This window comes from Myripristis murdjan, chromosome 1 (genome assembly GCF_902150065.1).
Source record: "Myripristis murdjan chromosome 1, fMyrMur1.1, whole genome shotgun sequence".
Lineage (NCBI taxonomy): Eukaryota > Metazoa > Chordata > Actinopteri > Holocentriformes > Holocentridae > Myripristis > Myripristis murdjan.
The window spans coordinates 26,166,803-26,179,116 of record NC_043980.1 but is presented as its reverse complement, the minus strand read 5'-3'; the positions used below and the strand labels follow the sequence as shown (position 1 = coordinate 26,179,116).

Here is a 12,314-nt window from a genome sequence, read left to right as displayed (position 1 = left end):
GGCCTCTATTTCACAGCTTTGACAGATTACACACCTTTGTCAATTTGTGCATTCACTCGTAAAAAAGAACATCCCATTGGGTCAGCAAAAAGAGGTCTTTTTTTATATATATATATATATATACACACATCTATATTTATATAACAACTATTTCCCACCTAACAAAGTAGCTACAGAAAATCTCCAAAAAAAAAAAAAAAGTCTTTTGACTTCAGTCCAAATGTATGTGGGCCTATGAAGAGCAGCTAGTAGGGAGGGATTATAGATTCTCATAACATTCACACCTGTGAAGTCTTCATGACCATAAAAACAGGCCAGCTGTTTGGGTGTGCTGACACAAGATCAGCTCGCAGCTGTTCTGCAAATTATATTAGAACACCATTTTTTCCAAAGACTCTTTATTTAGACTTAAAATCTTTACAACACTGAACGCATATTCAGCAGTTTGTACAGCAAGCATCTTGTTGAAAAGACATCTAAAATATGGAATAAAAGCAGTGAAAAGGTAACTATAGAAAGAATGTACATGATCAAGACTTAACATGGTCTGTTTCTCTCAGCCCTTTCTCTCCACACAGTACAGATAAAACCAGACAAACTAGAGAAAAACAAGAAAACACTTTCATTCCACACACTCAGTCCGTGAGCCTGAAAGCCCAGAATGCATCAGTCCCCTCTGATCCAGGTTTAAGAACATGCGACTGTGATAAAAACACAACAAATGCATGGAGAATGATGAATGAACTCCAAAAGTAAGAATCTGAACACAGGGAACTTCCCTTGTCTGCCTTGATGAAACAGGGTCAACTTGTCTACCATGCTGTCAGGAACCCAGCCATGTGACATTGCCTGAGCAGGAACGTGCCATCAATAAGTTTTGTCAAGAAGAGCTTTTCACGTTTTTCAAGATGCTAAAGAATAAAATCAGTGGCTGGAATACAGAGCTGTATGTCTGAAATTCAATTTTCATGTACAATATAAGGGAAGGATAACCTTTAAACCTTTAAATAGATTTCATATAGATCCAAGAAAAAGAAATCACATTTAACCGCTTCACTCCAATAAAATAATGCCAATTATGAGGACCGTCCCTCCCTCTGACAGGCCAGCAGAGAGCAGAGGTGGCTAGTGGCTGGGTGAGGCTGTCTACTGTGCAGTAGCAGGCTTGGAGGCCAGCAGTTTCTCCACCATGAGCTTGGCGTAGCGAATGCGGCTGGCCAGCTCCTTGCAGCAGCCAAACTCCTCAAGCAGAGACAACTTGTACGTGCGGAAATCCCGTTTCTCGTCGATGTAGGTCACTGCGGCCATCAGGGGGCACAGGATCAGCTTGGTGTGGTCCTGGGGGGAGAGGAGTGCAGAAAAACAGGGGCTCAGGAACAGGAGGACAATCTTAGATAGCTGGTAGGTAAAGATGACTGGAGCATGACTAATTACCTGGAAGAAGTTGATCTGAACGGTGCCATTGGTGAGGTGCAGCACGATGGCGCTCTTGGTCCTGAACCAGTGGGAGAGGTAGGGCAGCCGGGCCAGCTCGTCCCCGTCCCGCCGCGCCATGTTGGCCCCGGCTTTCAGCAGGTGCTCGCTCATGTAGTTGCGGAAGTACTTCAACAATGTTATCTGCAAAAGGGAGAGAAAATAAATACAGAAAAAAAAAAAAAAAAAAAAAAATTCAGGAATGTGATAAGGATTGTGTAAGAAAGCAGCAAATGAGCAGGAAATGGCATAATGACAGGAACCCTGACCTTACTGGTGAATTGCATTATTCTCGCTGGAATAAGCCCAAAATCCTAAATTAACCTGATGTGCGACAAGCCGGAAACCCTTGAGAAATATTTTAAATGATCTTCCTTGGAGAAATGACAAGAAGTGTTGAGTCAACTACTGACCTTCTTTGTAAGAGCAGAGGGGTAAGAGCGCACGCTGAGGTAGGACTCTGCCGATGTTTTGTCTATGTACTGCAGGCTGTCTCCGTCGGCGTACATCATCAAACGCGTGTAGTCATTGAACAGCACACCCACGCTGTTGTCGCAGAGCTGGTAGCCTGAAACACACATTAGAAACTCTTCAGACATAACCCATACTGTAGTGCACATTTCAATAGATTTTTTTTTTTAGTAAAACTGAAACTACTGGTGGCGGTGCACTCTCAACATGAGGCTGAGGCTAAAAAGGACTCCACGGCAGATCAACTACACTAAGCATGATAGAAGAAATATGGTACATGGGTGATTTTATGACTGAGACTTGCATCTTTTCCTGTCTCTACAAATGCTCAGTAAAGTGAGCATGTACTTTCCCTGGTGGATTGGTATGCATTTTAATATACACAAATAAGCAAATCGATCGTCTCCAGGACTTATTCTGGCAGTAGGAGGATGACAAAAAATCTTCTAGGTCTTACCCAAACCATATTTATCAGAGTAGTCCACCCATTTGCTGATCCAGAAGATGGGAACACATGCAGGATCCTCTGCCTCTTCTAGAAATACGAGAAGAAAAAAAAGATATGTACAATACTGACAGAGGCAAAAGATTAACACAAAATTGTCTCAGTCACCGGAATTTGCAACTTAAAAAACATGAAAGAGGGCCTGTAAATGTTTCATTTGTTTGTTCTCACCTTGGCGTATGTGGGCCCTTTCAGATGGCTTGGCAGCAATGATACTGTTGAGCTGCTGCAACATGTCACTTAGATGGCAATCTGATGGCTCAGGCTCCCTGTGAACAAACACACACAAATCCAAGTCACAAAGCACTCTTATTACCTGCAGTGCATACAGTGCTCTCCAACTCTAGAGAACATAGTCACTGACATCCTTAATGTCCTCATTTATACTTTGATGAATGGAACAAAAAAAAATCTTAGGTTGTCTCAACTGAGAACCTTGTCCTACTTTTGGACAAACTCCAGGTAAATTCATTAAACTCAATGTCACTATGCTTGTTGGGGTACTGTGCCTGTAAATTCTATCCATTAATTAAATCACTCAACCATCTCGGCCAATCATATCAGTTGTACAGCAGGAAGTGCTTTATTCAGCGAGAGAAGCAAATGTAGGAGAAAGAAAAGAAAATGCTGAAGATGGATTTTTCACTTTGTAAAGTGAGACTGATGTTTTTGTTATGCCTAATGTCACTTATGAGGACTGAAGTGAACAGTATTTTTTTAAGATTATTTTTTTTGGCATTTCGTTTTTGATTGTTACAGTAACAAAAGACAGAAGGCAGGAGAGATAGGGGGGATGACATGCAGTGAAGAGCCTAGGCTCAGATTCGATCTCAGGACGCTGCGATCAGGACTCAGCCTTAACAAGTCGTATGTGCTCTACCAAGAGAACTGCCAGGGTGCCCAATTTCTCTCCTTTTGGTTTTTTTTTAAAAGGAAAATCATTTTGATACTTTAATTTCTGAGTAGCCCTGCTTATTTTTTTTCTCTTGCTTTTACAATGAGTCTGATGTGAGAATGGCTGGGAAAGGAACTTTCTTATTTTATTACATTTTATAATTATACACACACATACACCTATACACATATCGAAACTTAGTAATACATCCATTTAGGCCGGACCTTACCCCTGCTCTAGGGGAATAAATCCCATCCCTCATGCCCCCAGGCATGTTACTTTGAGTGATGACTGCACTTTTACACTACTTTATCACATCATTTAGTGTGTGTTTGACAGCCAAACAAACAAAAGAAATTCAATTTCGAGTCACGTGGAATGCACAAGCCTGCAGTTTGAAGCCTGATAGCATCTCAGCTACAGAAGAGTGCTGATAAAATTAAAAACGTTATGCAGTTACTTTTGAATACTATGACTCATTGCCTCCATATTTAGCAGTCTGTTTTTAGTCATCTAAAGCAATCGAGCAAATGCTTTCGTCTGTAGCTATGTGTGAACACTTCCACCTCTCACCTTTGCACAGGTTCGTCCTTCACGTCCACCTTTTCTGTCCCTGCTGAAAAAAAGAGTCAAAGTTGAAAAATGACTTTTATGGAGGCCAGAAAAAAAGACCTTTGAGCCAGCCATTGGGGATCTAAATTAACTTTGCAAGTCAGGACATCAGCCTTTCTATATTGACTAATATTTAACCTACATTTCCTTATAAGATAGGTTTTAATTTTGAGTGATATTATCCCTAACTCTGGTGACCCGCTGGCATTGTGTTTGCTACAATAAAAACTCTGAGCCTCAAAATCAATGTTAATTTCATAGTCTTTAGACTAAAAGCTGTTTTCGGTCAGTTTGATTGAATTGTCTAGTGCTGGCTGTAGGATCAATACCCTTGTTGTTGAGTGCAGTCAGCGGGCGTCTCTGGCTCATCTCCGTGGCAGTGGAGGGAGCGATAGAGAAACGTGGCGGCACAGTGAGGCAAGTGGTGGGCAGGCGCAGGGGGATGTAGCCGCCCGTGAAGAACTCATCTGTCTGCAGCTCCAAGATGGTGGGCCTCAGAGTAGGGTCCGCATGCAGCATCCGCTTGATGAGTGAGGCCGCTGCCGGGTTGATGTGCTACAGAGGAAGTGGTGGAGTCAGAATGAGGAAGGAGGTATGGAGGACAAAAAAGAAGGGATAAGAGAATAGACAGAGTGGGAACAAGAAGACGTTAAGTTAACTTATAGGGAACGCATGTCAAATTAATATAATCTTTGATTTAAATTTTGAAGTAGTCACTGTGACAGCATACCCAAGGAATTGTGTAGTTGTTTTTCTTGATCCGGTTGTAGGTCTCCTTCAGACAGGAGGTCTCAAATGGGGGCTTGCCCACCAACAAAGTGTACCTAATACAGAGACATACAGGGTTGGGTGAGGGTGGTTGGTTAACTTTGTGCCAGTAATTTTTCCTAGTATATGTTGCTGTGTAAGTGTCTGATGTGGTTTGGAATAAAATCAGCTCAACCAGACACTTAAATGTTCTTGACTGAACTTACAGGATGCATCCCAGCGACCACACATCCACTTCGAAGCTGTGGCCTTTCTTGCAGAGCACTTCAGGGGCGATATAGTTGGGTGTTCCACAAAGGGTCTTCTTCCTCTCGCCGTCAAACTCGATCCTAGTGGCCAGGCCAAAGTCGCCTGAGGAGAAAGAGCTTCGGTGAGGCCAAAGTCCAACAGACTAGACCAGCAATACTTCAGTTCAGGTTTTCTGTCCTATCAGGCGGCTCACTGCATTCATCTGGCATCCCAGACCTTAACCAGCACCATGAAACCTGGACAACTTCCTAGTAGCTACGTAGGTGTCCTTATTACTGCCTAAACAGGGTGATTTACACCAGGGACACAAGGCGAATGCAGCCAACCTGATAGGATTAAAAATATTAATAATAAAATCTGCAGTACTCTGGACCTTCACGACTGGCTTTGAGCACCCCTGGATAAGACAAATGTATTATGTTTGGATATGATGCACCCAAAAATAGACACATACAAGTGGAGTATATATATTTTTTTAATCCTCTGGTTTTTCGCCTCATTTTGCTTTGTTTGTTCCTAACAGAGAGAATGTCTAACAATACAACATAAGGAAAGGAATAATGGCATTGATTCAGGATGTGCATTCCTCAGATTCCTCATGTAATGTGGGTTAAGTCCATTTTTTCCCTCAACCAACAGGTTTGTTTGTGTTTAAATTTAGCTTTGTTACTTATACTTTCATTGCCATTTTAGCAGACCTCACCAGTCTCCATACCTGGCATCACTTTATGTGCAAGATCACAGTGTGTGTTACCTATTTTGACATCCATGTCATCATTGAGGAAGATGTTGCCCAGCTTGAGGTCTCTGTGGATGACTCTGTTGCTGTGCAGGTACTGGCAGCCCTTCAGCAGCTGCATCATGTAGTAGCGAGCCTCTGGTTCAGTCACAGCCTTGCGACGCTTGTGAAGCTCCAGCAGGGACTGTGGAGGGAAAACACACAATTTCATGCATTATGTGGGACCGAGTTGTCAAGCCTTAACTGAGGAAACTAACTCGGCTCGATTTAACTCAGATTTAACTGCAGTGATGAGACCTCGGAGCAGGTGCAACTAAACACAAAGCATTTGGATGAAGAAAAAAAATGATAGATAGATGGCAGGGTGTTGCAGGACGGCGCAAACCGGACAAAGAGAGCATGAAGCAAAAGTCGATATTAAATTATTTGTTTTTGCTGCCTATAGCGAATGTTTTAAAATAATATTTAAAGAACTACATTTAAAATCAAGATGGGAGCATGTTCGCACAGCCTTAATGGCATTCAATTCATCAGAGCCTGACAGAAGTAGATGGGAGTTACGTTAAAACGAGAGAGACCGTTGAGGGCAGGAGTGTGCTCACATTGACACAGCAAACATTTCCACCGCTCACTCACCCTCCGTCTGCAGATTTCCAGCACAACAAACACAAAGTCGTCGTCTTCGAAAAACCCGTGGAAGCCCACGATGTTGGGGTGGTTGAGACTTTTGTGAATGGCGATTTCCGATGTCATCTTCTCCCGCTGGTGCTGCTTCAGGATCATGGATTTGGGCACGATTTTCCCAGCGAAGACCTGTTTCGTCTCCACATCTGTAATTTCGTAGCATTTGGCGAAGCCCCCCTTTCCGAGAAATTTGCCCCTCGTGTATCTTTTCATGGTGCGTGAATCCACCAGGATGTCAGGGATTTCTTTGAGAGGCGCAGATTTCGGATCCACATGTGCCGACGGGTTCGCCGGCCGAGGAATTCCTGCACTCATTTTGGAGGAAAGTGCGCGTCGGGGAAGTTCAAAACTTACAAAATTTAAATCGTTACAAGAAGAAAAATGTTGCAAAACCCGAACGAGAGCTACTACGTTCACTCGGATTGCTAGCTAACCCCACCTCGACTGACGTTAGCTGTGGAAGCTAGCCTCGTCAGCTACATAAACTTCTGAATTCAAATCAAAACTAGCGACTTTAAGATGCAAACGTTGGTCAAACCTTTGGCTGGATATTAAAAAATATACGTGCAATGCATGCGTTCCTGAGGACTGAAAAAAAAAATGCGGTGAAAAAGAAATTAATAGCAAGACCGGTCCCTGTTTGCGACGTCGCCCCGTCCTGCCTTTTGACAACAGTGTGTAGTGGAAGTTTAAATGCTGCCTCGGTCGTTACGGCGCTCCCCGATTGGCCCACTCAATTTGAATTCCAAGGCAGCGTAGCAAAGCATCTTGGGAAGATCGGCACAAAAAGAACCAATCGTTAACCGAGAAGGGGACATCCTGCTGTGTGATTGGCCAAGTGTCTGTTGCAACCCTCCCACTACTTCCTAAAACACATAGTACTGACGGGAAATGAAGTCAGAAAGGGATTTAACCGGACACAACTGAACACAAATTTCGTTTTTTAGTTGAAAGTCTGAGCAGGTTGAGCGTACAAAGCATGCAGTGCATACTGTAACTAACTGAATAAAAACACAGCATATACATTATCAACATAGAAATTATTTTGCATCATAACAACACACGTAGCCTAATAGCCATATGTGTAGATAAACACAAGAAGAAAATAAGAAAATCATTTTTGAATATATTTTATCAATGTGGTATTTTGCTAGAAGCCGTAGATGGAGTACTGTTTCTGTATCCAAACAACATTAGGCCTACAGAAATGTATTAAGTTGTCTTCACAGTAGCAGGTTTGAATATAGCCTATGGGCAGGAGCTTATGTTTATGTTTAATTGTGTATGATTCATTATGTCCTGAATGTTACATCACTGGCTACCACGTTTTATTTATGGGACAAGACAGATCTGCCTGATCTGAAAAATACACAATATTTAACATGTGAGCACAAGATCTGTTTTCCTCAGTGCTGACTTTGCAGGTGTGTTTGTCTGTGCTAATGGGTGTCATGTTTTGGCTGTATGAAATTACAGCCAAAACATTTAGGCCTATGGTAAAAATGAGCCAATAATTCAGTGGTGCAGTTGTCTTACAAGGCATGACAGATTATGAAGGAGCCGTTTGAGGGATGAATGTGTTAATCTAGTACAGTGTTCATCTACCCATACACACTACAGCAAATTTTGTTTACTGTTTTTTGCCCCTTCAGTTCATCATTCATATAGATCAAACATGCCATGAGACAGGAAATGAAGATCGTGAGGGTTTGTAGCTGCACGACTCGATGGCAATACCCAGTTTGTGTTCATAAGAAGCTGCATCCTAACATCTTTAAGCAATCATCTAATCTCCCTGTGCTGGTGTGGATGGGTGCTCTGGCTTCCTGCCTTATACAACTCACTTGGCCTTAAGACTCCAAGCTGCCCATACAAGTAAGGGTGTAAATATGAACGTCTGTCTCTGCTGACCCACCTGAGATGCACTGACAGCCTGTCCAGGGGTGCTTCGCTACCTTCTACCCAAATAATGCAGAATGAATGAAATTAAGAGTCCTCATGCCAGAGGATGGATAACCGTGGATGTGGAGGGTGATAAATTTACTTTCTAAGGCCATTTGAAACTGTAAACTGTGATAATGGGCTTTAAATAAACTTGAATTTGAACTTGAACTAACAACAACAAATGCAACACATGACTTCCACACTGCACTACAGTCCACACTACTGAGCTGGCTAAATAAACTGAGAGAACAAATACCAGTGTGTCTTAATTGGCTTTGCAAGGCACCAACAGTCCATTCCTATGAAGCTGAGTAACCAGGTCAACTCTATCTGATGTATGGACAGTCAGTAAGCATGTCAGCTGTGAAAAGCCAGCCATGGATAACTTTTCATGGTGATCAGACATGAGCAGCCCATTCAATTCAAGTGTTTGCATATTCCCAGATGATGTGATTTCATTTCATGGACAACAGTTCTGCCTAGAAAAATGAGATGTTGATTATACCCATCCAGAGCATGCCCGTTCTCTAAAGACTGCAGAGAGAAACAAAAACTGTTGTTTTGTTCCCCACTCGTAGGACTGGCAAGACCTGGAAGTCTCCCTAGATCATTACCTGACCTTAGTCACAGTAAACCATTCACAAACTGTCTCCAACCTCATGCCTCTACCCTAGCTACCTCTGACCTAATGCCTAAACTTGAGCTTTGGCTGGGTGGGCTAATCACGGTACAGTAGTATTGTGTATTATTGCAAGCAAATTATCTTAAGTTGTTAGAGTAATATAAAGTTGTGGGATGTACTGAAGAAAAAAAAAGCAGGATTTGCCAGTTCAAACTTTTTCAGTTGTACACGACTACTACATAGATTCAATCAGAGCCTCTCTCGCCACATTTGGCCAGAACAGAGGGACCCATCAACCTAGTGATTTCTCTGCATCAGCCTTTCACTGACAATTTTCCTCTAAAAACACAGGTGTAAATTAGGTATTGCTGGATGTAATAATCACCTTTATGTGTGGCACGGGGCCTGATATATCGCAGGAAATCTTCCATATTGTTTCCAAAAACTTAAATACATGAATGCACAAAAAGAGCAGGTGAAAAAAAATCACTTCCAACCTGTCTGTCCTGCCGTCAGAGTGAGAGAGAGGATTGCCATGCAAAGCAACACCAAGGAGGGAGACATGTTGCAACATATGCAATAAGGTAGAAAGGGGCCTTGGGAGATCTGGGGAACATGTTTTCAGTTTGATACACATTGGTTTTAAGATAAATTGACTTACTTGTTCACAGTTTTTATACCAAGGAATCACATTATGATAAGAAAAAGAGATTTTAAAAGTTACACATAACACTTTTAATGTAGTCTTCTCACAGACAGCTGGTGTAATACCACTAGATAATCTATATAATTAGGCAATCATAAGGCGGTCAAACAAATTGCATCATATTGAAGACTGATGGCAGTGATGGCTGATATCCATTAAAAAGAAAATAAATAAAAGGACTCTATTGCCCTCTTATTTAGGCTAAAGCTACTGTGAGAATCTGCATCCACACAACTCGAGGGTTTAATGGCCTCATCTTTGTTTCCCTTGTTTTTCCTCTCAGTTTGCTCAAACAAAATGAGAACTTCTCTCTTTTTCATGCTAATGTGCTCATGCCCATGTAAGTGTTACCTCTGTTTTCAGAGGCAGATTAATTTTAGCACAGACAGAGGGAAAAAATTAAATTAGTAGTACAGGACATGAGCTATTATTATCATCACAATGATTGATGTAAGTATTCACATAAATTGAGGTTCAAGGGCGGCTGTGATGTTAATCAGCACACCTTGTATGGACGGATGTGGAATAATTCAATATGATTCTGACCAATGGACATGTGGAAATAGGACTTTTAGGAAATAGGAGCCAACCATCACATTTTCATCAAGCTCACCAATCAAAATATGGTTAGGTGGGACTGACATGGCTGCTTGACAGTTTATGAAAACCTGTGTTAGGGGTTATTTGGTTATTTGACAGTCAAATGTAACTGTAAAAAGGAATTTGTTTTTTTGTAGGGCTACGTAATGTGTAATGTTTTGGATAGTGTTTGGAGGATTCAGATAAAATCCAGATTATAGCATCACTGCATACCCCAACAGTTGATAAATGTACAAATTAACTGGTAAAATATAGACCTACGTTTCACACATTTACCATAAAATACAGCAGAGAATGGTCATCATTGTTTTATTGGAAAACCAACATAGAAACAACTGCATGTGCACATCCACAATAACAGTGCTTATGATACATCTGTGTTATCCCCTGCACAGATACGGAGAGTCCCATTACACCATGTGGCTGACAGCTCAGTTTGAGGTTGATGTCACCAAGGTGAGAGGATCCAGAGTTTCTTTTGTGTGGACTCAGTCTTCTCCCTGTCGTCCCTCCTCTGGACAGAGCAGGTTCTGCGCTGACCGGCGACACCTGAGCGTGACACGCAGACCAGCTGCACTGTCCACTCACACAGTAAGACGGTGACAGTGTCTATGACAGTGTGCAGCTGTTGTTCTTCTTCAGCGGCGGCCTCTTCTTCCTCGTCTGTCTGGGCAGCGTCTCTCTCCGCCTCCTCATCACGGGACTCAACCGGTGCGGCAAGCTCACCTGTTGCAGGAGCGTGCGGAACACCCCGACTGTGTTGTCTCCGGTGCGCGCGGACGCCTCCACGAAGTTGGCGTCCCACTCCGTCTCTACTGTTGCCATGACATCTGCCGCCAGCAGCGCGCGACCATCGGCTTCAGTCAGGTCTGCCTTGCTGCCGACCACGGTGATGGGCGCGCCCTTGCCGCCCCTCAGCTCCAGGATCTCGTCGCGCAGCCGCCGCACCTCCTCGAGCGAGCCCGGGTCGTCCACGGCGTACACGAGCGCGAACGCGTCGCCGTGTCGGATGCAGAGCTCCCGCATGGCCGGGAAGGAGTAGCTGCCGCTTGTGTCCAGAACCTCGAGGCGAATCCCGGCATCGCCGATGGTGTCGAACTCCAGCGCGTGGAGCTCCTCCACAGTGCGCGTGTACTTGTGCTCGAAGCGGTCGTGCAGGAAACGGCAGATGAGCGCGCTCTTCCCGACCCCAGCTGCCCCGAGGAACACCAGGCGGACCGTGGTGGTGGGCCGCACCGACGGAGACATGACCGGAGGAGGAAACAGGACAGTCGGTGAGCTGCTCGGTCAGTACCGCGCCTCTGGTGCAGCAGGTGGCTCTGGATCTCTGCGCCGCAGGAGCGAGCCTTTTATGGGCTGGTCAGCTGTATCCTCCACCAATTCCAAGAACCTCCCTCCTCCCATCTCTCTCTCTCTCTCTCTCTCTAAATAGCCCAATGAGACAAATTGTGAATTTGGTCAAGGACATTGGGATCTGACATGTTAATGATGTTAATAGGCTATTCGTGTCGTTCATGTTCTAGGACATAAACACACAGAAGAGACACATGCCCATCAAAAGCACGTGTTTGTTGTTTGTACCGGGTATCAGTCACGGAACTCTGACCATAACAGCCCATCGGACAGTTTCTGTCCGTCTGTCAGGTTATCAGGACACCACAGGGAAGAACGCCCCATTTCACGGGAATACATAAAGTGATGTCAGGTTGCACATCATGCTACACGATTTATAGCCCCGCGCTCTCCAAATAAAACGTGTGAAGGATGTAATTCCAGATAGCTACACCGAGCATCCGATATCGGAGGCTGTTTTTTTTTTTTTTTACATAAATGCTTTGCTTAGCCTACATAGAAATATGCATGCAAAAAGTCAGTGAGCAAAAATTGCAAAAAATGTGTGTGTGTGTGTGTGTGTGTGTGTGTGTGTGTGTGTGTGTGTGTGTGTGTGTGTCCCCTTAAATTAATAAATAAATCAATAAATCTTTAAATTACTCATTGCCCATTGTTTTGCTCTTTAGAAAGTCTTTGCTTAGAGTCTTCAGTATC

At 43.4% G+C, this 12,314-nt stretch overlaps 2 protein-coding genes across 3 annotated transcripts; both read right to left on the bottom strand.

Moving 5' to 3' along the window:
• Positions 1–381: 381 nt before the first annotated feature.
• On the bottom strand, positions 382–7,073 carry plk1 (polo-like kinase 1 (Drosophila)). Of its 2 annotated transcripts, none has more exons than XM_030063591.1 (11): positions 6,349–7,073; positions 5,728–5,896; positions 4,931–5,075; positions 4,687–4,780; positions 4,286–4,511; positions 3,918–3,960; positions 2,621–2,718; positions 2,402–2,479; positions 1,887–2,041; positions 1,435–1,617; positions 382–1,338 (listed from the first exon to the last, which is right to left on the bottom strand). In XM_030063591.1, the coding sequence occupies exons 1-11, from the start codon at positions 6,709–6,711 to the stop codon at positions 1,147–1,149; spliced, it is 1,746 nt and encodes a 581-aa protein (XP_029919451.1). In that variant the 5' UTR covers positions 6,712–7,073; the 3' UTR covers positions 382–1,146. The 2 variants fall into 2 exon arrangements, with proteins under 2 accessions (XP_029919451.1, XP_029919460.1); XM_030063600.1 differs by having other exon boundaries at positions 3,918–3,957.
• A 3,490-nt stretch (positions 7,074–10,563) lies between these two features.
• On the bottom strand, positions 10,564–11,616 carry rasd3 (RASD family member 3). The gene has a single exon (XM_030058611.1). It carries the CDS (start codon positions 11,514–11,516, stop codon positions 10,878–10,880), a length of 639 nt encoding a protein of 212 aa, XP_029914471.1. The 5' UTR covers positions 11,517–11,616; the 3' UTR covers positions 10,564–10,877.
• Between the last annotated feature and the right edge of the window lie 698 nt (positions 11,617–12,314).